The sequence below is a fragment of the Lontra canadensis genome, unplaced genomic scaffold, assembly GCF_010015895.1.
Source record: "Lontra canadensis isolate GAN:19392208 unplaced genomic scaffold, GSC_riverotter_1.0 scaffold23, whole genome shotgun sequence".
Classification (NCBI taxonomy): domain Eukaryota; kingdom Metazoa; phylum Chordata; class Mammalia; order Carnivora; family Mustelidae; genus Lontra; species Lontra canadensis.
The window spans coordinates 8,894,786-8,922,271 of record NW_022631017.1 but is presented as its reverse complement, the minus strand read 5'-3'; the positions used below and the strand labels follow the sequence as shown (position 1 = coordinate 8,922,271).

Here is a 27,486-nt window from a genome sequence, read left to right as displayed (position 1 = left end):
AATTCTGGATCCCAAGAATTGGACTGCAATGCATAAAACATGAAGTTGAGTCTAAAGCAACACAGGAAAGTCAGTCAGTAGCCAGGCCTTGATAAAGTATCCTGTAGACTGCACTCAGTGACAGGTCTAGGGACATGTCCTAGAGATGAAGGTATCTTAGTAATTAAGAGCTAAACAGAAAAGCAGCTAATGGGTCTCCTCTCTCATATCCTCTGGCCAAGATAACTAACCCAGCAGCAGGCTTCCCAAAATCTGTATCTGAGCCTTCTTCCCACCATCCTGGACTGTGTGAAGTCCATTCTCAAATGGGGGTAATTATAATGCTGGCAAAGCAGCCAAAGCTGTGAACTCTGCAGGGTGTTTACATCTCAAAGCATACCCCAACCCGGCTGAAAAGATGGAAATCTGCCCAGGACCTTCAGCGCCATCTCAGAAACTGGCTACAGAAACTCAGACTGAGATCTCCGGAAAGAACCAACGTACGTCGATATTCCTTTTCTCTAAAGAGAGTGTTGCAATCATGGTTGTCATGCAGTTCCCTCCCAAACTGTCCCTTAGGACACTGGTCATCATGGAGTTCCTGTAGGGAATGTGTGCACGGTGTTTTTCGGAAAGAGCAATGATCACCTGTGGTGTAGCAGAAAAATAATGGCATTAGATTAGCAGAAAATGCATATCTCACACTCAGCTAAGGTGCAACTGCAGTGAAAATTCAAACAGAAATCATAACTGAATGCAGGGTGACATCTAAAACCTGGGCTCAAAATAAATATTTTAACATGATTTGGTACCCTAATGGTGAAGATGGAGGGAAGTGAACTTAACAAAAACATACCACTGTGAACACTGTAATTTTTGGACAGATGATATAACTTGGCATAGAAAAGGATATATTATTATCCTGTCTTTGGCCACCGGAATATTCATGTAAAACTCAAGAGTAAATCATGCCAGAGTTTTACAATCCCCACCAAAACTGATTTCTATGACCCATCTTCAAGGTAGAAGAGGCACAGCAGTAAAGAAGAACTATGAGAGACAGCAGGGGTTAGTGATGGAGACCCAAGAGTCTGGTATCACATTGTCCAGGTCTAAATTCTAGCCTTACTAGGGCATGTCACTCAACATCCCTGCCTCGGTGTCCTCAACTGTAAAACTGAGAAAGGATAACAGCTACCTCATAGGGAGTTGGAGTGACTGAGTTAAAATGCACAAATTTTGAGAAGCAGCCAGCTAGCTCAGTGCTGTCTGCATGGTTGCCATCATTCTAAGTGATGGGGGAAGTTTATGTTGGGTCAGCTAAGGCTTGCTCATCTTACTCTTCACTTAATAGGAAGGTACTAGCTGGATGAAAGGCTGCTGCCCAAAGGGAGCTACCAGGGCTTCAGGGTTTTCCCGGGAAGATGAACCCAGTGCTAGGATGTCCATCTCAAGCATCAGGAACAAGGCGCTCACAGATGTGACTTCAGAGGCATCATGAGGCCCTGACTCTTGAAAATACCTCGGCTAACACCTACCATTGTTCTAACCTTCCCTCCCCTCAGGTGTGTAATCAGAACTTCTTCTACCCTCTTGGTTTGTAAAACAAAATTGTTTTCAAAGGCTCTTTGGGGCAAAAACACATAATACCACCTGCTTTAAATTCATGACTACAGATCTTATTAGAAACTAAATATCCTCTGATCATTTCTCTCAAAAAGTAGTTCTCCAATCTCAGAAACAAGGCTTTCATATCTTATCCTTTTGTTTCAGACCTCCACCCAGCCTTCGCGCCCTGCCTTTAGTCTTAGCTGATGGTCACACACCCTTCCATTAGAAGGGAGCAGCCTGACCAGAACCATCTCTTGTGCCATCATTAAATGCCCCAAACACTCTGCCCTTCCTGTGTCACCAAATTGCTCCTTCTAAGGTCAGCCCCTCATCCTCTCCCTCTTCGCTTCTCACTTACCTTGCTCCTACAATTACCCCTTTACTTCTGCATCGATTTCTCTCTCTCACCTGGATCATTCCCATCCTGTGTGCCCACTAGTCTAAAAACTAAGATGGCTCTTGCTAAGGTTTTCAGCAATCCCCTGATGTACCCAAAGTATTTATGGCCATCTTATTAGACTTCTGAGTCGAGTAAGTATTCAACACAGGTACTCTCTGCCTCCTTTTGGAAACACTTTATTCATTGGTATCCAGGACACCACATTTCCCTGGTTTTCATCTTTTCTCAAACATTAGTTAATGAATGTTTCCTTTCCTTCTTCCTAAGTTATAGACACTGGAATACTCCAGGGCTCAGTCCTTGATCCTCTTCTCTTTCTTATCTATACTCTCTCCCTATGGAACCTCATCCAATCCCCTTAAATACATATATACATATATATCCTGATATCTCCCCAATTTATACCATCAGCTTCCCCCTGAGCTGCTCTCTCTGTGGCAACCCTAAATCTCCACTTGAATGTCTATTCTTGACCTTCTCTCCCCTCTCCACACAAATCTGATTCTTTTCTGGGTTTTACCCATCATTACTGATGGCACCACCATCCACCTAATGGCTCAGGTCAAAACCCGCACATCATTCTTATTTCCCCTCATTTCTGACGTGTAATTCACCAGTGATTTCTATTAGTTTTACCTAAACTGCATGGCCCAGAATTGTACCACTTTTCCCACTTCTCCTGTCACCACTCCAGGTCAAGCCTCCATCACCCCTTCCTTGGACAACTATACAAGGCTTTGACTTATCCTTGTTTCTCTTTTTGCCCTCCACACCCCTCACCTCCCTTTGATCTACTCTCTGCAGAGAAATCTTTATAAAATATAAGTTAGTTCAAGTCACTTCACTGCTTACAACCTTCCCGTAGCTTCCTGAAACACAATGACCCAACTCCTGCATGATCTAGTCCCTGTCTACCTATCTGTCCTCATCTTCTATTGTGCTTTCCTTTCATAGCCCACATTGGCCTCGCTGTTCCTCCGCCATAACAAGACTGTCTCCACGTCACCACCTTTGAATTTGTTGTTCTTTTTACCTAGAATCTTCTTGCCCAGATTTTCATATAGCTTCCTATTTCACATCATTTAAATCTTTGCTCAAATCTTGTCTCCTCACAAGGGCTTTCACTAAACACCTTGTCAAATGTAACCTACCTATCTCCAGGATTTTAATCGATTTCACTTTTCTTCCTGTTCTGATCACTATTTGAAATTCTGTTCGCTTATTTACCTTTTTTTAAATCTGCTTACTCACCTGGTTTACAGCTTCATTAGGCCAGAGACTTTGTTTCTCTCATTCACAATTCTACCCCACCATCTACAGCAGTCTATGGGGCAGAAACTACATTGTCTTTTTACTCCATTCTCAGGATAACCCCCATTCTAGTTTCACTCACTATGAAGTTACACTTCCTAGTCTCTCTTATAACTCAACGTTCTACGTGAGACCTAGCTCCATCAAAAGGATGCCTTGTGTGGGGCTGGGAGGTGAGTGATGAGAGGTGGTAGCCACAAAGAGGAAGATCAGATATATAGGAGAGTGTGGTGGTGAAGGCATCTGGTTCCTTTGAGGTAGCTGCAACAAACTTCTGGAATCCGGGACTTACTGTCCTGGGTACCAAGGGCGGAGTTCTGAATTGCCAAGAGCAGTTCAGTGCTGTGGCTAGACTGTCTCCTGTTTATTCTGATCTAGGCTGTGTAGTATCTAAGCCCAGTTTTTTAACTTTTCTTGAGGTTCTTTATGTTTAATGAACTCTACATTGCTTAAATCAGCTACAGTAGGGTTTCTGGTTTATGATAAAGAAATCTGACAAGTACAACATGTGTTCGACACCGTTATGTGAAATGAACAAATAAATGAGTAGATTAATTAGCCTCACCTAGGAAGATAGTGCAAGGGTCAACAGTATGGAGTGAGATTTGGTGGAACTGAGTTTCAGTGTAATTGGAAAGGAAGTAGGGAACATGGAAGACCCAAGTCTGAGTGGCAAGGTGGTAGCAGGGAATGCTAAGCAGAACTCCAGACCCTCAGAGCCAAGAGGGCAAAGGAAATACCTCTAATAATCAAGGCAAGCCCAAATACCAAGCCAGACCAAAGAGGGGTTGGTGATAGATGTGTGGAGAGGGTGGCATAACTGCTTATGAATCATAATTAAGTGTCTGACAATGTTCTAAGTACTTTGAAATTCTTTCATAAAACAAATGTCACTATTTTTTTCCTCTCCAGGAAACAATATTAATACCTCTTCTGTTCAGCAGAAGACAACTTAGGTGTTGTTTTATGTCACCTAAGTTATGACAACTTAGGTGACATAAAAGAGACTATGCTTATTAAGCTTCCCGCTGATAGTAAATTCAATGGGGTTAGTTAATTTGCTATTGGTTGCAGTAACAGAAAATGTAACCCAAACTGGATTTAATCATAAGGGAAATTTATCGGCCCACGTATCTATAATAGGAAAGGTTTTAGGTTACACATAACCCAAAAGGTCAGTGCTACCACCAAGGATTTAGTTTTCACCAATATCTCTGCTCTACCTTCTACGTTGTAGAAGTCTGCCTCTCTTCACGGCCACAGGATGGCTGCCAAATATCCTTATTTATAACTGATGTGAGAAAGTTCTCTAATCATTAAATATATACCCTGGGCTTCCCTAGGAACCAGCTTGGGTCATAGGCCCATCTCTGAACCAATCACTATAGTCAAGGCTCCAATTGGTTTAGACTAGTCAAGGTCTACTCTTGGAGCTGGGATGGATTCATGGCTGCTACTCTTGCAGAGAATGTTGTAGAGGAAATTCCAATGCCTTTTCCAGAAATGGTTCTAAAATGGTTCAAGAGAATAATTAAAATTCCAAATGTGATTATGGATTGGAAAGCATGGTCTTTAAAAATGGGAAAAATGAAAGCAGTTCATAATAAAAGAACGAACCCAGGACTTAGAGGCAGAATCTAGCTGCCCCACTTGTGCGATTTTAGACAGATCTCTTAAGTTTATTAGTCTCTGTTTCCTCACCTGTAAAAGTAGGATTAGAATACCTGCCTATCTCACAGAAATGTTTTAAAGATGAATAGAGATTGTTTCTGGGATAGTAAAACAAAATGCACTCCATATAGCAGGGGTATCCAGTCTATGTTCTTTAGGATCCCTCTGGACACTTGCTACAGCCATATAAAGCTAGTCCTGGGCCATTTCTCTAACAGAGGGCCCTGAAAAGGCACTTTCTCAGCTCTAAAGGAGCCTGGGAGTATCAGAATAAGTCTAGACCCCTTGGAGAAGATACAGATCTTCAGAGTGACCCAGAAATGGCCGGTATTCGGGAAAGAGGCAAAGGTGGATTATTCTTTATGGGGCTGCTTTGGGCTCTCTAAATTGGGCCAGAATCAAATGATCTGAATGGCACAAGCTAAGGAGATAGTTATACAACCTGGATTTTTAAAAAATGTTTACTCCAATTTGGGATTTCATACATAAATATAACAAAATGTTCCTGAAGACATTCTTTAAGCAACAAAGAATGGAAATTCACATTATACTTAATATCTCCAAGTACCTAGAAACTATTCTTAGAATCAATCACTCAGATTACTATTTAATGAATTAAAGAGGTTTTCTTTTAAAGAGCTCAGAAGCACATGGAAAATTGTCCTCTGAAAACTGACAATGATTTGGAGTGGTTACAACTGTCATTGGCAGCATTCGCTTTTCTCCTCAACACACACATTCAGTGGAAGCCAAGTGGAAACTGAAACTCTGAAGAAATCCTGCTTATGGTGGATAACTGGTTGAAGGGAACCCGGATTCTGATTTCTGTAAAGGCAGAGAGCAAACACACTGCTCCCAGTGGTTTCTCACTTGATGTTTGGGCTGACAGAGACCGAAGGTCACACCAGGAGCACATGGTGAGGCTAATGGTTAGAACAAGTATGCATGTCCCCTTCCTTTTCTTCCATGCACTTAATTTCTAGGGCCGAAATGCACCCTGTTATTGTGGCTTAAGTTTTCGAGGAGACTTTTTGGAAAGAGTACTGCATACACAAGGAAAATTCCAAAACCAACAATACTCTGACAAACAGAAATTTATTTATATAAGCACAGTAAGGGGCATGCAACTCAGAAAGGCTGTAAGGTGAGAGCAGATGTAAGGCCCACAACGATGGCCAGAAGGGCAGTGACCGTTCTGCATGGAATTTCTATAACCAACATGGGCTGTTACGTGTAGGAGAGGTTACCAAACTATTTCCTAGGACATCTCCATCTATATACTGAAACTAAGATGGAGAGGATGTAATTAATTACAAACATTTACGTGAGTTGCTAATATAGCATTTATCTGACCGTGTGGAAGGATCTGTTTATACGTGTTGCTCCTTCACTAGATAACATGATAGCACCATTTCTCAATGATGCATTTATCCTCATTGCCTGACATAATTCAAGCACTTCACAGACACTTTGTTACAGTTTGTTGAATGAATGAGTGAATGAATGAATGAATGCAGTTAAATTAAAGTGTGTTATACTTCCAGTCTCGTTAGCCACATAATCAAGTCCTGCATAAAGAAAACGTGGGTATAAAAATCCTTGAATTCCATTATTTTATTAATAGTATCTGCCCCCTCTTTTTATTCTCTTATTCCCCTGTACTCGTTGGTTCTCCCTCACTTATCTCTTTCTGTGTGAAATTCCAAAATTTCTCTATGACCCACCTATTTCCTTATTTGCCACAACTCCTAGATTTACTCAACCCCACATATCTATGCCCATACCTGCAGTTTTCCATATTTCTGTCCCTCTTTCCTCTGATGCTAATCTTCCCCCCTTCTCTCTCTGTTATCTTATGCTATAACCTCTAGGAAGACACTTGTAGAGTTGTGTAAGTAGGTAACAGCTAGAGTCGTGCATTGGGTACATATGAAACGGATAGTTGACATTCAGAAAGCCAAAGGTCAATGACATGTGAGTATTGCTGTGGCCCTGGCTAAACTGAGCCCTCTGGACTGGAGCTAAGGGCTAATGGACTCCCAGTTCCCACTGTCTGACATGCTCTAACCCCAGATCTGCCTGGTTCTCTCCTACTTGTTCTTTGAGTCTCTGTTTAATATCAGCCCTGAGAGAACTTTCATTCCCTTTGCTCTGCTCAGCCGAAGTCCGGGCCCCCATTATAAGCTCTCCTCACCCATTGGCCTTTCTCTGCACAACTCACCTGGATAACAGCCAAGTATTTAATGACTATTTATTCCATGCACATCTCCCTGCACCGGCCCCTGAGACCTTTGGTGCAAGGACCATTTCTACTTTGCTTAGCAGTATGCTCCAGTGCCTGGCATAGTCCTCAGCATGATACTGCTCCTTATAAATGTTCGTTAAATACATAAATTCATTATACAGAAAATCAAGCGCATAGAGCCACCAAGATTACTCACATAAGGCTGATGTTATAAGAATTTTGAAGAGAAGAGATGTGGGGAGAGGAAGAGTTTTAATGAGAAGTAGCAGCTTGCAAAGGTTGTATAGAATGAAGGGAGAGGATTAGGGGCAGAATGTTTTCCTTGAGTGATAACAATTGGTGGAAATTCTGATTTAACTAATGAATATAATTTTGTATGAACAGATGGGCATAATGGGAGTTAAAGCAGACAGTGCTACCATCAGAAACAACTAGGAATATTTCTTTGAAATAAAGCACTTTGAATACAGTCCATTATGTTTTCATATCAGGGTTTTATAAGTGTTCAATTAAGAAAAAGCTCTGTTAAGCAAAAGTACTTACTTAATATTTGAGCAAGAACAGCGAGGGAAGGCTGAGTCTTGTCAGAAACACTAAAATCATCTGAACACATGCAGGCCATTAATCTCTGGGTCCTGCCTTACCGGGGTTCATTTAGTCAGAGCCTAACTGCAGGCACCTTGTTCAGATACAGCTCCCTTAGGTTTCTCTCAATCTGCTTTCTCAGCCAACTTGACCATTAGAAGCATTTAACATCAGGACAATATCAGTCTCAAAAGGGTTCATTAGGCAGTAAAAGAAAAGAGGGGGGAGTTCTGTTTGTTTTTTCAAATCTTTTAGCCTCCAACACTCATTAGCAAGTCCTTCTGCCTTGCCAATATACTCTGTACTTCAACACTCCAGTTTTTGATCATGTTTCTCTTTTTTTGTCCCCCTTAGAATTTGGAAGTAGTTGCCATCTTTAACATTCAACTCACAGCACTTTACTCCTGGAGCTGAAAGAACTTGAGAAATTATCTAATTCAATATGCTCATTTTAGGGGTGAGGATTTTTTTTTCTGGAAAATTTATTTAGCTAAATTCAGATGAGCTTTCTTTGCACTTGGGAGATAAATTCAGAAATCAAAAATAGAGCATACACTGGGGTAGACTGCAGTAAACTTGGGGTAAGGGCTGGAAGGGGAAGCTAAAGCAAAGAGAACCTTCATAGAATCACAATCACCAGCTAGATGAAGTCACCAGAAGCTAAAAAGCTATTAGTCATCTCTAAATTATGTTCCCACAACTAATCTACTAGCCTGAAAAGACAGGCCATGGGAGGCCATTTATAACCTATATTCACACCCATTACAAATTTTATAACAAAAACACTAAGGTATAGTGAGAGAAAACGTGGGCTATGGAGTCAAGCAATTCAAGATTCAAATCCTCATCTCACTATTAACTGGTAACCTCAGGAAGGTCTCAGGAAGACCTGAGTTTCAAAATATATAAAATGGGAATAATTAATACCCACAGAGTAGGGTTGTTGCAAGCTTTAAATGAAATGGTATAGACAAAATGCTGGTAGCTACATAAATCTTCACAGCAGTATTATTCACAATAGCCAAAAGGCAGTGACAACCTAAGTATCCATCGATGACTGAATGGATAAACAAGACATGGCATGTGCAATAAGAAAACATTACTCAGCTTTACAGAGGAATGAAATTCAAACACATGTTAGAACGTGGATGGACTTTGAAGACATTATCCTAAGTGACATACATCAGACTGAAAAGGACAAATATATGATTCCAGTTATATGAATACCTAGAACAGGCAAGTTCATAGAGACAGAAAGTAGAATAAAGGTCACCAGGTACTGGGAGCATAAGGAAATGGAAAATTATTGTTTAGTAAGTACAGAGTTTCTGATTGGGTTATGAAAAATTCTGGAAATAGATGGTGGTGATGGTTACACAACACTGTGAACTTAATGACACAGAACTGTACACTTGAAAATGATTAAAATGATGAAGTTTATATTATGCACATTTTACCAAAATAAAAGAAGAAAACAAAATAACAATGCTAGCAGAGTGCCTGATGCAAAGTCTATTAACAAATGATAGATACAGTTACATCCCATTGTCCCCATTTTTACCTGTTCTAAGTAATGTAGGGACAAGTTGATATACTTGGCCTCAGTTAGAAGTTGGCCCCCTACTCCAGTCTTTGCAACTCGCTCTGAACCAGCCAGGTCAACCAAATGAAGTTTGGCATGCCGGACAGTTGCAGATCCTGGTTCCTTGCTTGATAAGTGAATAGTGAAAATGCAGTGGGATCGAGTTGAAGCCTGGTTCATTGGAGTCTATAAAATGAAATTGAAAAACAAAATTAATGTGAACACTGAGAATTTTTGCAGACTATCAAAAAGTTTAGATGTATGTCTCTAATGGTATGACTTTGAAGCCAATGCTGTCAAACTCAGCAAAAAGCTTGTGGCTGAGATCTCTTAAAGTGAGTTATTTTTAATATACTGTCTCTTGAATGACTGACAACAGATATGGGTGGGTTGATTCAGAAAGTGAGGAAAGAGTTCAAATGAAGTAAAGCATGAATCCTCTTACTAATACAGTAACTTAATTTCATTACGTGACCACAGTCCTTCAGTCCTTACCTTAACCTTGGCTAGCCATACTTGCAAATGTTCGATGGGAATGTCATGGGGAAAAAAGTGAAAATGGATGTACTGGGGGAATTCATTACACACTTGTAATAAACACAACCCACAGATGAGAATGTCCAGTATCACTGCTACTACCAACAGTGAATGAGGATCCCAACCAATGCAATAAACAAGAAAAAGAAATACATTATGCTGAGTGAAATAAGTCAAGCAGAGAGAGTCAATTATCATATGGTTTCACTGATTTGTGGAGCATAACAAATAGCATGGAGGACAAGGGGAGTTAGAGAGGAGAAGGGAGTTGGGGGAAATTGGAAGGGGAGGTGAACCATGAGAGACTATGGACTCTGAAAAACAATCTGAGGGGTTTGAAGGGGCGGGGGGTGGGAGGTTGGGGGAACCAGGTGGTGGGTATTGGAGAGGGCACGGATTGCATGGAGCACTGGGTGTGGTGCAAAAACAAGGAATACTGTTATGCTGAAAATAAAAAATAAAAATAATAAAATAAAAAATTTAAAAAAAAATAATACCAAAAAAAAAAAAAAAGAAATACAAGTCATAGTGACAGGAAAAGAAGAGATTAAAACATAATTGTGTACAGAAATATGATGATGTACATAGAAAATGCAAGAGCACATATAAACCATTAAAAACTAAGAAGTTTAGCAAGGCTGCTGGATGCAAGATCAACATGCCAAATCCAGGAAGTTCTAATAACCCAGCAATAATTAAGCAGGAAATATCATATTACTCATAATGGCCACAAAGGCAATGAGATAACAGGAGATTAATCTTATAAAAATGTGTGATTTGTTGGGAAATGATATTAAAAGATTAAAAAAGGAAACCTGAGTAAAGGTGTCCTAGCTATTAATATACGATGTCCAGGATGGGAAAACTAAAAATCCATCTCTATGTTAATTTCTCTGTATTAACCTGTATATTCAATGCAGTTGAAACAAAAATAGCGCACACTATGTTTGTGGAACAGAACAAATCAATCAATTCTAAAACACAGATGGAAGAGCAAATATTAAAAAAATAACAAAAATAATTCTGTGAAAGAAGAATGAGAAGGCAACTTGTCCTGCTGTACATCAGGGTATATCACAATGCCACAATAATTAAAACAGTGTGGTGCTGCGGTAGGGACATATAACACAGTCAGTAAAACAGGCTGGGCTTGTGTAGGCACTCTGTATAGGATAGAGGAGACATGGAGTACCGAGGAGAAAGAATGGACTAATTAACAAATGGTGCAGTAATAACCAGCTCTCCATCTTGAAAAAATAGAATAAATTAAGGTTTCTTTCTCACACCAGACACACAAATAAAGTCCAGAAGGTATTAAAGACTTACGTGTAAATTAATACAATTGTAACATTAATATAAGAAAATATAAAAGCATATCATAGTCAACCCAAGGCAATAATGGATCTTTTTTCGTTAAAAATAAAGATTTGTTTATTTATTTGAGAGAGACTGAAAGAGCAAGTGGGGAGAGAGGCAGAAGGAGAGAATCTCAAGCAGATTCCCCACTGAGTGCAGAGCCTGACACGGGGTCAATCTCAGGAACCATGAGATCACGACCTGAGCCAAAATCACAAGTCAGCAACTTAACTAACTGAGCCACCCAGGCGCCCTAGTAATGGATCTTTTATGATAAGACATTAAACACAAAAATGAAGTGATTGAAAGTATTTGACCAAATTATCTAAAATTGAAGAACTTCTGGGTGATAAAATCTACCACAAAGTTAGAAGACTGGGAAATGACATTTGCAATCCATATGGCTAACAAAAGATTAATATTTGAAATAAAGAACTCCCACATGTCGATATGAAAAAGACAACTCAGAAAAAAATGAGCCAAGGATATGAATAGGCAACCCATAATGAGGAAATCTGAACATGGTCAATAAGTATTTTTTAAAAATGCTCAAATTCACAGATAATCAGGACAAATAATTCAAGCCAAAATGATAAACTATTTCATTTACATCCATCAGACTGGCAATATTTTAAAGAAACAAAGTCTAATGAGATAAGGTTCATAAAGATACAAGGAAATGGGAACTTTTATATACTGCTGGTGACAACATAAATTAAGAACCATTTTGAAAGCAATTTGACAATATGTGGTTAATGTTGTAGATGCATAAATCCCACAACCCAGCTGCAGACTATGAGGTGTATTTCCTGGAGAGAAAATTTGGAACAAGGAATACTAGGAGAGAGAAAAGTGTGGATGATATACACACATATGAACATTCACTACGACACTGTTAGAGGATAGCAAGAAAGTGGTGCAAGATGTATCACGTAAATGAACACCTGTGGTGGAAAAGATGAATACACTGGGATAATTCAAACTATAGAGAAGTAAAAATGAAGCACCGTTTGGCAGATGGGATTTCTGAAACACTGAGGAAATAAAAGCATATTAAAGAATGATGTAAAGTTAGATGATCAAAATGATATCTATGATAGAACTTAGGCAACCAAAAAAGCAATGCTATCTAAAAGATTTGTTCATGGCTCTATAACTTAGGTCATTAAAGTAAAAAAATACAGACTGGAAGGACATAGCAAATTAACGATAAGAGTTATTTTTGTGAGGGAAACAAAGCAAAAGGCCGACAAGAGGACTTCAAGTGTATGTGTAATAGCCTATGTATTTAAAATGACCAGAAGCAAATTCTGATACCTAAAAATAAAAAATCATCTAAAAATATTCCAAATGAATGCTCACGTAAGTAAATATGTTCATCTTTCTACCTCTGCAAAATGGGATTTAATGAAAGAATTTCCATACGGATGCACATGTATTTGGGTAACACACTTGGATGTTATTCTATTTTATTTTATTATTTATTTATTTGAGGGAGAGAGAGAGAGAGAACACAAGAGGTAGGGAGGGGCAGAGGGAGAGAGAAGCAGACTCCCCACTGAGCAGGGAGTCCACCCTGGGGCTTGATCCTAAGACCCTGAAATCATGACCTCAGCTGAAGGCAGACGCTTAACCAACTGAGCCACCTAGGTGCCCCCTTGGATGCTATTTTAACCAGAAATTTCTTTCTGTAAATATGAGTTCTTGATATATAATCCATTGTTGATTTATACCAAGTAGCAAAATACACAGATGTAAAATACTGACATTGTTTTGGTGATGATGTAGACAGTGAGTTAAATAGGCTGAAAATGTGACCCATTACTCGTTGCCACAATAACTATACCCAGATCTGGCCAGTGTGTGATTTTGATCGCTGAAGTGGATTGGCAAATAACTGTGCCTGAAAAACCGCAAACTCAAATTTAGAACCTAAGTTGAGGTGTCTTGAAAGTGACTGGAAGTTATTTGCAGAACTTAAACATGGGTTTCATTTCACTGTTATATTCGCACAACAATAAATCCTACAGTACTGTCACAAAAGTCAAATTGACAATCGATATAAATGAGTAACACGGAGACTGTCCCCAGCGGCTGTCTTCAGCTTCTATGCGGATATATTGAAATCACAGTAAAATGTGGCCATTAGCAAATAATGGAAGAGCATGCCCATTTCAAAGGAATGTGAGATTTACATCAAATTAAATTGTATTTCTGGAGTCTGTAATTAAAATGCTGTCGGAGTCCATGCCTACAATTTTGTAACTTCTCATAAATATTTCCTGCATGAAGTAGTAGTTGGTGTCCTCTCAGCTAAAATTTTCTTAAACCTCAGAGAACATTCTTTATGTGTAGCTGTTTTAAGTGTGATTGAATGTGTTGGTGTCTGCTCTCTGTTTGTTCAGGGGTGTCTTTATGTCTCATAGGCATGCCCCTACGTTTGCCCTTTCAAAGGTAAAATTGTATTAAAACATTTCTGAAACTGCCTAAGAACAGATGGCACCATTTAGGCAGATTCATTCAAATTTAAGCGCACATTTTAAACAAATGTGCTCTTGGCACTAGAGCCTATGTCTTTGGAAAAATTTTAGTGATGATTAATCATCCACATGGAGAGAGCTTTCACATTTCATATCAGTCTATGGCTACAGCTCTGCATCAGGCAGCACAAAGACTAGAAGGAAAGTAAGACATAGACCTTGCCTTCAAGGAATTTATAATCTAGCTCAAGAGCTAAAGACAAAATAAGAAAAATGAGAGTGAAAGATGAGAAAAAGGCAAATGTTCAATGAAGTAGTCTGTTCTCAGAACTGAGCATCCCGATCTTTTAGGTAATACCCAAGAATGCTAACCATCCCCTTATTCTGGAAGTTCCAGCCACCCTGCCCCTCCTTGGTTTCTATAATCAAACGTTATTCTGGCATTTTTTTTTTTTTCCTCTTGAGAGTGAGAGAGAGAGAGAGAGAGATCTCACATGAGCAGGGGACAGTAGGAGGGGTTAGGGGAAGGAAAGGGCAGGTGGAGAGAAAGAAGCTTAAGCAGACTCCACACCCAGCTCAGAGCCCAACACTGGGCTCAATCTCACAACCCTGAGATCATGACCTGAGTCAAAATCAAGAGTCAGAAGCTTAACCAACTGAGCTACCCAGGCTCCTTGTGTTCTGGCACTTTCCTGTTGTCTTTTTCCTTTATTGGATCTTTTTCTTTCATCCATAAAATAGGCATGTCCCACACTGTGTTCATCATATTTCTTCCCCTTGGAGAGTTCTTCTTCTATAGCTTTGATTATCATGGGAGAGACACTGTAGTATGATTAAAAGTCACATACCAATGATTTTAGATTTTGGTATTGGAACACCTGGTTTCAGGTCCTGGTTCTGTCACTCACTTGTGTTGAAATCTTAAGCAAATTTAATTTTGGTTTTCATGTCCTTGCAATGCCATAAGACTTGCTTTGCTGGATGTCTTGGTGGCTTAGTTGGTTAAGCATACCACTCTTGGTTTTTGCTCAGGTCATGATCTCAGGGTAATGAGATCGAGCCTGGGATCTGGCTTAATGCTCAACAGTGAGTCTGCTTGAGATTCTCTTTCTTCCTCTCCCTCTGCCCTCCCTCCATTTGCATACTCTCTCTCTCTCTCTCTCTCATAAATAAATAAAATCTTAAAAGACTTGCTTTGTTGCAAAGAGCTACAGTGAGTGTTGTAGTGGTCCATGAACCATAAAAGATCATATAAATGTCCATCCCTGCTGATATTCACCCAATTCAGATGCTTCCCATAGCCTTATTTCCAACCACAATTTCTCTGTACACTAGATTAGAATGTCTACAAGCTTGACTGCTAATTGTCTCTAAAATGACTTGCCAGCATCTTGGACCTAATGCTCCCCCCAAACCACCTCATCACTTTTTCTCATTCTGTGTCCTACACATGGGTATCCAATTCATTCTATTCCTGTTGAATTTACCTCCACTTGTCTCCAAATATCCTTTATCTCTCACCCAGGTCATGACATTATCTCCTTATTAGTCTCCCCCTATATACTCTTGTCTCCTCTGATTGTTCTCCACCTTCCAGACAGAGTAATATTTTTAAAAGATATATTAAAAGATATTTGATTATGTCAATTCTACCTACCTATGTTCAATTCAATCCCTGAATTGAACTATCACACTCCCTAAGACTAAATATCTCTAGTTCCTTCAAATGTTTCTCAAGCAGCTGTAACTCAAAATCTTTTTTTTAAATATAGCAGGTACTGTGACACCCTGAATTGCCTACATTCTCTCTAATATAACCTTACCACAGTAGAGGACATTGGAATCGGGACATTCTAAATCTTGTGTTGCCAGTAAATAGCACTTAAAGTATTCTACAATATTTGCTCTACTTTTCACCCTTGCTATGAAATTTGTTTGGGAAACACATACACACACATGCACACACACACATATTTCTTTGATGAGTGATCTCATTAGAATGTTATAATCTCTTGAGATATTTCTGGAACTGATTTTTTTTGCAATTTTTTGCTATCTACAAATGAAAATATCCTTATCCAAATAATTTTTAAGACATCTAATAGAGCAGAACAACAACACTCCATGAACACTCCTTCTCTCTGTCCTGTTAGGCAACAGTTTTGGACATTTTCCAATTGGCTTCAACTCAAGTACTTTCATATACCTTCAATTTCTCTTTATATCCCCAAGGATATTTTGAAAGACTTTATTAAATAAATTGGATTCATTTGATCTATGAATTTTTATAACCTTATCAAAAAAGTGAATGGAATTAGTTTAGGGTGAATCAATGTTCACCCTTTCCTAATTGCTTACTGACAGTTATTTAAGAATCCTTGATCAGATTCTTATCTTAGGACTTGGTGTCAAAAATATCAACTTGTGGGGTACCTGGGTGGCTCAGTGGGTTAAAGCCTCTGCCTTCCACTCAGGTCATGATCCCAGGGTTCTGGGATTGAGCCCCGCATCCGGCTCTCTGCTCAGCACGGGAGCCTGCTTCCCTTTCCCTCTCTCTCTGCCTGCTTCTCTGCCTACTTGTAATCTCTATAAAATAAATAAATAAAATCTTTAAAAAAAATCAACTGGCCATTTTCCAAATATGTTTTCCTTTTTGTAAAAGTTAAAAATAGATGACTTTCTTTTAGGAGGGAAGTGTCTAAAAACCCAGGCTCACTGGTTCCCTTATATATTCATCATAATAAGGTCTGTCTGAATGGTTACCTTTTCTAACAAAGGCTCTCTACTTCCTCCTCCAACCCAGATTCTGAGTTCCTTCAGGCTGAGACTGTGTCTTATTCATCATTATGACCCTAGCATAACATAACATGTGTTCAAAAATACTTGTTTAATTGCTGACCTTATTCATTTCTAGCTTTCTGGAATCTCTATGACATACTCCATAATTTCTAAAAGTCTCCGTACCATTTGGAGACCACATCTGAAAACTCCTTCTCCTCCTCAATAAGTTCATGGAATATAACTTATTTAAGTCTAAAAATTAGGATGATTTGAAAAAGTAAGACCAACTCAAATCTGTCTACCTATCTTGGGCTTCTATTATTTTTTGTGCCTGATTCCAGAGCTCTCACTATCCTCTATATCTCCTACTGCCTTTTCTCTTACCTAGAATGTCTTCTTGCTATTCAAGTATCACCTAGCATTTCTTACTGGAAAAGTATGCCCTCTTCCTCCTTCCCAAATAAGCCAACTCAAAATTCATTTATCTTCATGAATTCCCTTGGACTATTCACAGTTGGCATTAGCCATTGTGTTCAGAAAGGACATTTAACATTTGTGCATATAGTAGAAGATCATTAATATCCAAATCTGGAAAAATTCAAAGGATTGATTGTTCCAAATGGATTTTTAAATGTTCACCATTTTAAAAATTACAACATATGAATAATTGCTACAGTGGGCAGTGAGGGGTGATGGTGTGCTCTATGAGTGTTTGGTGGCCAGCCCACTTTGCACGGTATAAAAAGCAGTGCACATTATGAAAGGTGACTCAAAAATGACCCTGTCAGACAATGGGGACTTCCAACTGTCTATAAAGAAGGGCTTGGAGCAGGAATGTGGCTGAGGAGTGGTACTTGAAACTGCTTTTGCAGGAATACCTGAGTGGCTCAGTCAGTTAAGCCTTCGGCTCAGGTCATGATTCCAGGGTCTTAGGATCAAGTCCTTCATCAGGCTCCTAGCTCAGCGGGGAGCCTGCTTCTCCCTTTCCCTCTCCCTCTGCCGCTCTCCCTTGCTTGTGCGTGTACTTTCTCTCTTAAAGAAATAAAATATCTTTTAAAAAAAGAAACGAAACTGCTTTTGCAGAACGTTTTACATAATATAGCATTAAATCAAGAAAATATCACATGCCCACAGTGAAGACTAAAATTCCTTCTCCTGCCTTCCAAGCCTTTACTGTCTCTGGCTGGGCTACCACTTTTAGAAACTATTTTGTAAGTATAAAAATCTCAAATTTCATTGAAGAAGAACCATTTTCTACAAAGCAGGAGACTTTGGTAGGCTGAAAGAAATTTTTGAAAATAAATGGTTTAGCGACAAGAATCAGGCAACATTGATGAACATTTTCAAAAGGCTGTTCATTCGCCGTCCCTTATTACAAAAAAAAAAAAAAGATTTATTTATTTATTTCAGAGAGAGAGAGTGTGAGAAGGCATAGAGGTAGGGGGAGAGGGAGAGAGAGAATCCTGAATCAGACTCCTGCTGAGTGCAGAGCCCTACACGGGGCTGGATCCCAGGACCCTGAGATCATGACCTGAGCCAAAATCAAGAGTTGGATGCTTAACTGACTGAGCCACCCAAAATCCCTTTTGGATTCTGCAGATGTACAACAACCAATCCTGATGCCCAATTATTTCATTACATATATTCTCTTGTTGCTGTTGTTACACATATTCTTTTTGGCAGATCAACAAATATTCCCTATGAATTAAAATTTTCACTTTTTTTCCCATTATTTCACAACAGTGTTTATATGTGTGTGTGTCATTGTATGTATGTATGTGTGTGAGTTTGTGTGTGACCATTCTCAAGGTTGAACATTTTGATTTTATGGGCAAGAATTGATAAGTAAAATACTGTTTTGTGTTTACATAATATACTACTATGCTTTTGGTAAAAAAAGTTTTTCTTTTAGTTAATATGTCTTCAGTCAAAATGATTATAGATAATATAGTCTACAATAATTCAAATAATCTCTTTAAATTACATATAACATTATGTCTAGGATCTTTTGAAAACTACTTTATTTCTTAAAAGCTTATATTCCATTCCTATGTACCAAATTATTATTTTTTTCAATCACCCCTCTATTTTGGAGTGAAATATCTCAACACAAATTTCTACTACACTAGAACAAGTCAGGTGAAGAAAATCTCTTAGACTGAACAGAGTATATAATGTATACACTTGATATTCTTTAAAGCAAACCAACTAAGGACAAAAGTGCACACAGAATCCAGAATTCAGATTTCCACTCCAATTCTCTTTGTTTGATAATACTTTCTAGTTAGATAGCCTAACTGATCTGTTCCTCTGCTCATTTATTCTATCTGAATTGAAGACTGGAAATACTAACTTCTATGTGTTTTCTAGGCTACCCCAGCCTTTCAAGTTGAAACACTCCCTATCCGCCCCCCCCCCGCCGGGTTAAATGATTCCTTGTCTAATTATTCCAATAGCAAATGGGTTGGATTAGGAGGCCTACTATGCCTTTGATGTACATTAACTCAGACTGAAGTGAGGCCTGAACAAGCCTGGTGGTACAGCACTTGACACTATAAACACCGGCCTTGATCCCTCCTGAGGCTGGTTTAGACCATAGTGCCTAGCAGCAAAATATCTCCAATTAGAGAAACTTCTGTTGGAATTAATGATCCTAAAATGCTTGTTTTTCAGAGTTTTCCCTTTATAAGATCCCTGGATTTTAGAAAAGTAGTCAATATCATTTTTCCTAGTTGTGGGATTTCTAGGCCCTGCATTTTGTCAAAATAGTTTTGTAAAAGAGAACGACAGATTAGGCACACCAATTGTGTTTAAAATTTAAAAGCAAGCTTTGGAACAACCTGGAACATATAATAAGAACATTCTAGCAAGTATGATTTACTTTTCTGATAAGAATAGACTATTATATTTTATTATATATCCCTCCTAACAAGTCTGGAATCAATTTGATGGATTTTTTTTTTTTTTAACTTTCACATTCTCCAAGATGTATCAATTAGGTGACTTAGTTTTAAGAAAACTAAATGTCAGAATTAGGGATGGCTCTTCCTCTCTTAGATGTCAGAATTCAGAAGATTGCCTCCCTATGGGTCATTTCTTCAGGATTTGACAATGAAATGTCAATTTGACAATGAAAGTCAAGCGCATTTATATAAAAAGCTAAGTATGCTAAAATTGGCACATATGCAAACTAAGAAGGAATTTTACCCATATCTTGAATCAGAATTCTGTCCAACTATATTCTTTTTTTATCATGCTTGAACGAGGTATCATCATATCATCGTCAGAGTAAAGGTCTGCTCTCTGAACAATGGAAATTATGACCCCAAATATTCCCCAACCTCCACCCCCTTTTTTTTTACTTGACTGCAAGAAGAATCATAGCTAAATTTATTCTTTGATGCCAATAAGTAACTCATCCCTGTTATCTAGCACATTTTGCATCTTTTAAATTGAATTTAATTTTTTCTCTTTTCCTTTTAAAATTCAGTCTGGCTTAACAATTTCCAAGTGTGACCATACACATAACTGGAACAACAGTATTATGGCACCCAAAAGGCTAATGATCTCAAGAATTTGACAGCAATTAGTGGATTTGTCTTTAGAGAAAACCTATTTTATACACATTACATAGCTTGAGATTGTAGGTAAGCTGAAAATACCCTTTCCTATCCTGTGTACAGACAATGAGATCAGTACTGATAACATGCCAAGCAGAACTCAGATATACATTTGCATTATAAATATGAATTCTTTATAAATAAAGAAGCTTACCCCATCTGATTGATTGTGATAACTCTCAATGCAATGTTTAAGGTCAGACATCAAGGTGAGTAACAGACATGAATTTGAGGATAGTGTCACTCAGCTAACAGAACTCCAGAAGCACAGAAGGCTACTATTAGAAACATTATTTCTTTCCTTTTTTTTTTTTTTTTAAGATTTTATTTATCTATTTGACAGAGAGATACAGATCACAAGTAGGCAGAGAGGCAGGCAGAGAGAGAGAGGGAAGAAGGCTCCCTGCTGAGCAAGGAGCCTGATGTGGGGCTCGATCCCAGGACCCTGGGATCATGACCTGAGCTGAAGGCAGAGGCTTAACCCACTGAACCACCAGGCATCTCTCGATACATTATTTCACTCTGTTTTATAGTCCAATATTTGTTCCACATTTTGAAGATTCTACAGCTCTCTGTGGCCATGAAGATCTCTTGCTGTTACAACTGGCAAGACTCCAAATGGCATGCCTGAAACATGATCAAATTACTTGCTTAAGGTTTTTGGGTAGTTGATAAGCCCCCTGTCTCCTCCCTCCGAGCTTGAACCAATATAAGGAATAGATACAAAAGTTAGCCTGCCAAAAAAATAAAAAAATCTATCAGCAAGAAATGCTAAAAGAATAGCTTCTGTGCTTAAAACCACAGCCAAAATGGACTTCCTGCCAGTTCCCCCATGTGTATTGCTGATTTGTAAGATAAGCCAAAAGCAATCTATCTGAGCTATTATCTCAGTGTCTTATAGAAATACTTTTATTCAGGGGCTAATCCTAGGCCTCTTTGCCCTCTGATCCATTCCTCCCTTCCCTCTTTTTTTTTTTTTTTTTTGTTGTTGTTGTTAGTTTGTGTTCCTGTACCACAGAGACATTGAGCCCTAAAAGTGGCATCTTCCCAAGGCCCCCTTTTTTGTGGGCATCTAACTGCAGAAGTCAGGGAGGGGGAGAAATCCTCTGGCTTTTCCCTTGCTCATGCTCTCCCATCTCCTGCCAGTGCCTTGGCTGGGTGAGATCTGCCTCTGGAGAGCGGCAGCTCCCAGGGCTTGCTGAGCTCTCTTCTAGGTGGCACCTTCTCTCATTTTTTGCATCCTTATTTCTCCATCACATTTCTTCCTCTTCTTTTCTCTTTCCCGTCCTCAGCTTCCTCATTCTCTTCTTCCTCCTCTTTTGTTTCTAATGGCACTTTCATCTTTACAATGGCTTTCTTTGTCTTTTCTTCTCTGAGTTCTCCAGGTTTGCTTTTCATCTTCTTCTCTTGTAATCCCTTCTATATTTTAGAGCTATTTTTTTTTTTAAACACAGATTACCTGGAGGTAACATATTTAAGAGTCTGAAGTACACTTCCTCTGCTCCCTGATGTAATTAGCCTTCAAACAGATGTTCCTTAGCCATCCTCCACCCTATTCCATATACATGGATAAGTCTTCAGCTGTTTTCTTTTTTTTAAGATTTTATTTATTTGTTTGTTTGTTTGTTGGGGGGGCAGGTGAAGAGAGAGAGAGAGAGTGCATGAGCACAAGCAAGGGAAGCAGCAGAAGGATAGGGAGAAGCAGGCTTCCCTGCTCAGCTGGGAGCCCTATGCGGGATTTGATCCCAGGACTCAGATCAAGACCTGAGCCGAAGGCAGATGTTTAACTGACTGAGCCACCCAGGCGCCCCTCGTTGCCTGCTTTCTTTCTGATAATTTTACCTCTGAATACATCCATTTTTTTTTTTTTTCTAAAGAATAGTCTAGGGGATGGGTGAAGGAACATTCAAATTAAGTTTGTGCCCTGAATACTTCTACTTTATATCTGTTATATTCTGAGCCTGAAGAGTATATAGTTTCCTCGATTTTTTACCCAAAGAGGCCTGGGATGGTACAAACCCTTAAGTCACAAACTCTCTGAACCCCATTCACCAAACACCATCTTTCTGGCCATGAACCAAGACCACTGACCATAAATATGACCCGTCTTTCAGGTTTCTTCCTTGGATCCACCTTTCATAGTGTAGAATGAATGTGTCTAATACTGCCCCCTCCCCTGTAATTGCCTGTGTTCTTAAATCTCATCACTGTAACCAAAGGATCATTGGATTTGTGTTTGAGAATTGTGACCCTTCCTTTAAGGGGAAACTGTATCCTGCCTGAGGTTGGAGGATAAATGTGTTGGCTCTCAGCACCCTCCCTCACCATAATTCAAATTTCATAATATTTGGCAGCTTTCCTCATGGTTTGAGGTTAGGGCTATTTTCTTTTTTCACTGAAGATGGCTTTTTGTCCCCTCTGTTTTTATGTTTTGTTGCTGCTGTTGGGGAATTTCAATAACAGGGAGTAGGGCAAAAATTACTTTCTTCTCCTCGTTTAATCATAAATGAGAATTTGAAAGATCAGGAGAAACTTCAGAACTAAACTTTTAAGTCAAAATTTATGTTTCTCAAAAAAAATTATGTTTCTCTTATCATGTATATTGAATATGTGTCTTTTAACTTTCTAATAATGGCTGTACCAGACCCCTTCATTTATTTTAATAAATAGTTTAGATCTCAAAACTCACAGTTCACATAATACGACTTATCAGATTAGATGAGAGCAGAATGCAAACTATGTTATAACACAGAATCACTATCTTTAAGAAATTATATATCTCATATATAAAATATGAGAAAAAGAAAGAAATGCCTGACATATAGTACGTACTCAAAATTGAAGTTTCCTTCCTTCAGTGAATAAGAGAAGAGGTTAGAATTGTCAACACATCTACTGAGGCTTCTACCTGTCTGTGGAGACCTACTAATAAGAAATGCTATTTTTATAATAAGAGCAGGGCCAGGGGCAGCTGGGTGGCCCAGTGGTTAAGCGTCCACCTTCGGCTCAGGTCATGATCCCAGGATCCTGGGATCAAGCCCTGCATTGGGCTCCCTGCTCGGTGGGAAGCCTGCTTCTCCCTCTCCCACACCCCCTGCTTGTGTTCCCTCTCTCGCTATGTCTCTGTCAAATAAGTAAATAAAATCTTAAAAAAAAAAAAGAGCAGGATCAATATGTAGTTTGCATGCTGTTTTTTGCTCTTCCCAGCCACACAAATCTTGGAATAAACTTGCTAATTACATACAATTAATATATCTTTCAAACAAAAATCTGTGGGGATGTGTTAGTCAGTGTTTCTTCTAACAGTCTTGCAGAATAAGATCCCAGAATGCTAAGTGCAACCCAAATCCTCTTGTTTCCCACACACACCACACCAGATCAAGGCTTAGAAGGTTGTTAGCAAACACAATCACACACTAAAACTGCTCTTTCTTTCCTTTGCTGTCCTCATGTTATTAGATTACATGTCCAATGCCAGTGGTTCCTACCAACTCCAATTATGCCCTATCTCCCAGCCGACTTTGCACCTCCACAGGATCCAACAGTCACTCCACAAGTTGGATAATATGCAAAGTCTGAGAAATTACAAAACATATCAGTGCAACTCAGATAAATCTATCTTTTTTATTTCAAGCAAAGAATTAGGTAGAAGGACCACTAATATCTCCTGACAAAATGATTTCTAAATCCCATAAACATTGTTCATAGGCTGATTATTTGGAAAGTAATCTCTTCCAAAAGGTCTGGAGTATCACAAATTTTAAAAAGTCAAAGTTGTTTGGGATGTACCCTGTATTCTCCAACAGGCACGGTGTACCATAAAACCACTTTCGATTCTGGGCCTGAGATTGTAGGTCTTCTCTCCTAAAATCACCAAATCTTCCTCTCCCCAGCAATGGAACTAAGTAATTAATTAATGACTGATCAATGGTTGCCAGGTGCTGAGAGAACAGAGTTGAACAGGCTGATAGGCTTACCTTTAAATAGTTGTTAGCTGAAAATTTTAAGGTCTTTCCAAATGTTATTTAATTCTTACTATAACCCTAGAAAGTAGGTATCATTGTGCCCATTATACGGGTTAGAAACTGGGTTCACATCGGGTCACTGACTTGTCCAAGGACATACACCCATCAAGGTGGAGCCAGGAGTGGAATAGGTGGTCACCTCCAAAACCCACGCACTACACCACTGCCTGGCAGGAATGCCCAGTGATGCTGAAGAAACCAAAGAGTGGATATCAACACTGACTGGAAGAACTTACCTGATGGTTCACTCAGGAAAGGAAGGGGAAGAGGAAGAAAGCAAACCAACTGACCAGTGAGACCCTGGACGTTCCTAATATTGGCACAAAGTGTTCTTTTCTCATCCTGATAAGATCTGCTCCATCCTGACGATTATGATCCCTTTCCACGTCCCAGGTCAAAATGTGAACAATGGGGGCACCTGGTGGCTCAGTGGGTTGAGCCTCTGCCTTCAGCTGAGGTCATGATCTCAGGGTCCTGGGATCGAGCCCCGCATCGGGCTCTCTGCTCAGCAGGGAGCCTGCTTCCCCTCTCTCTCTGCCTGCCTCTCTGTCTACTTGTGATTTCTCTGTCAAATAAATAAATAAAATCTTTAAAAAAAATGTGAACAATGGGGTAGATGCTACTGGGCATAAAATTTCAATTTAAACATCAATGGGCTACTGCATGTCTAAGCATTGCATCTAACACAGAAACCATAAAATAAAAAGACCCACTTAACTACAGTTAAAAAGAAGAAGAAGAAGAAGAAGAAGAAGAAGAAGAAGAAGAAGAAGAAAGAAAAACCAAAAGAAAATTTGTAAAATTTAAAAATATTTGCTAAATGTATGACAAGGGCAAAAAAGCTATCATCTTCAATGTTCATTCATTCAATGATTATTTACTGAGCACCTATTGTAAGTCAGGTTCTGTTTCTAGGTATCATGGATGTGAACAAGACCAAGTCCCAGCCCTCATGGACTCAACCAATCAACCAGACCTACCCTAAGACTCCAAGAGAAAAGCAATTAGAAGACATAAACAAAAACAGAAATACAAATGGTAAATAAATTAAAACAAGATTTTTTTGCCTACCAAATTAGCAGAACTTTCAAATTTCGTGGTGTCGGCAAGGGTGTAGAATATGGACTTGGCCACATACTTATCTGAGAGTGGGTTTCAACCAGCTTTTTAATGATAAAACCCAAACTGTCCCCAAGTTTAGCCTGAGCACATTTAAAATGCTAAGATGGCAAATGACATACCCAATAAGGGGTTAGTATCCAAAGTAGATAAAGAACTGATACAACTCAACACTCAAAAAACAAATGACCCAATTAAAAAATGGGCAAAGGATACGAACAGACATTTCTCCAAAGAAGACATAGAGATGGCCAACAGACACAAGAAAAGATGGTCAATACCCCTTATCATCGGGGAAATGCAAATCAAAACTGTAAGATATCAGAATGGCTAAAATCAAAAACACAAAACAACAACAAGCGTTGGTGAGGAGGTAGAGAAAAGGAACCCTCATGCACTGTTGGTAGGAATGCAAACAGGTATTGCCACTGTGGAAAACAGTATGGAAGTTCCTCAAAAAGTCAAAAATAGAATTACTATATAACCCAGTAATTGCAATGTTGGGTATTTACCTCCCAAATACAAAAACACTAATTCAAAGGGATATATGCACTAGTATGTTTCTAGCAGCATTATGTACAACAGTCAAATTAGGGAAGCAGCCCAAGTGTCCATTGACTGATGAAGAGATAAAAAAGAGGTAGTAAGAAGTATAATGGAATATTACTCAGCCATAAAAAGAATGGGATCCTGCCATTTGCAACAACATGGATGGAGCCAGAGAGTATAATGCTGAGCTAAATAAGTCAGTCAGAGAAAGACAAATACCATATGATTTCACTCACATGTGGAATTTAAGAAACAAAACACATGATCAAAGGGGAAAAAGAGAGAGAGACAAACCAAGAAAGAGACTCTTTAACTATAGAGAACAAACTTATGGTTACCAGCGGGGAGAGGGTGGGGGTTTGGGTGATGGGGACTGAGGAGTGCACTTGTCCTGATGAGCACTGGATGACGTATGACAGTATCGAATTACTATATTCTACACCTGAAACAAATATAATACTGTATGTTAACTATACTGGAATGAAAGTTAAATGAAATTAAATTAAAATTTTTAGACCTGCAGATTTTGCATTCATTAAGCATTTCTCTAAGCACTTACTGTATGCCAGGCAGTGCTTGAGGTACTGGGGACCCAAAGATGAAGAAAATATAGAAAGATCTGGGTCCTGAAAGAGCTTAGTCCAGTCAGGGGGACAAATGAAATTTTTTCAAAGTACAGTTTTGTACATGTTCTAGCACAAAGAAATAAAAGGCTAAAATGTATATTCCTGGGCTCCACCACGGAGATTCTGAATCCATCGATCAGAAATGAGATCCAAGAAAGGTCTCTTGACTACTACAGGGTATTGTAGTGCAAGTCACCTCAGGCCACACTGGGGCACAGAATGCTCTAGACTATAGGTGGGGCTGAACCAATGGTCCCAGCAATAGGAGTCTGCAGGGCTTAACAGTCAAATGCAGAATGTCTTAGTCAATTAGATTTGATTAATTGATGGAAACATTTCAGTGATCAGATAGAAAAGGATCAAGTCACACTTGCTACTGGTGGGCTCTGACACTGGGTTACACACAGTTCAGCTTTGACAATTCATCCTCTTTGGCACAGCAAGGCAACCATCTTTAAAAAAACCTACCCTAAGGACATAATCAGGTTTTAGTCAAAATATTAGTAGGATTACAGCAATTATTTAAGAGTTCTGAATAAATAAGAAGAGGATGAAGCTATTCTTAATTACTTTTCCTTAGAATGCTGGCTAGGGGTAGAGAACACTGAGGGAAAGAGTGCTCCACTCTGTGTCCCTCAGATTCAGGCTCTGTTTTGCAAATGTTTTCTGGTTACTATGACAACTTCTGGATGTCTCTGTATAAATGGGAAATTGGGAACCTCCTTTAAAAAAAATGATTAGTGTGTTCTTTTTATCCTGGTAACCTCGTTCTGTGCTGACAAATTATATTCTGACAGCTAGGTTGTAATCTAAAACATATTTTTTTAGAGGCTCCGAATAATAAAGTGTTTCCAGGGGTTGATAGTTCGTCTTCCTTTATATTTTTATGTATTTGCTTTCAATGAATTCAAGAGATAAACTGAAGCACTGAATACCCGCTATACTTTTAAAATAACTCAGAAATGTGTCCTCCCTTGTAAAAGCTGATGTATGTCACTTTGATTATTGT

General features: G+C 39.0%; 1 protein-coding gene across 5 annotated transcripts in view; it reads right to left on the bottom strand.

Annotated features, from left to right (window-relative positions):
• The window catches only part of KIF6 (kinesin family member 6), a 434,768-nt gene that overhangs the window by 301,438 nt on the left and 105,844 nt on the right, over positions 1–27,486 (bottom strand). For all 5 annotated transcript variants that reach the window (XM_032862288.1, XM_032862289.1, XM_032862290.1 and 2 more), the window contains 2 exons: positions 9,364–9,570; positions 484–627 (listed from right to left, as the gene is read on the bottom strand). In XM_032862288.1, coding sequence (XP_032718179.1) covers positions 484–627; positions 9,364–9,570 — 351 coding nt within the window. The remainder of the gene's footprint in view (positions 1–483; positions 628–9,363; positions 9,571–27,486) is intronic.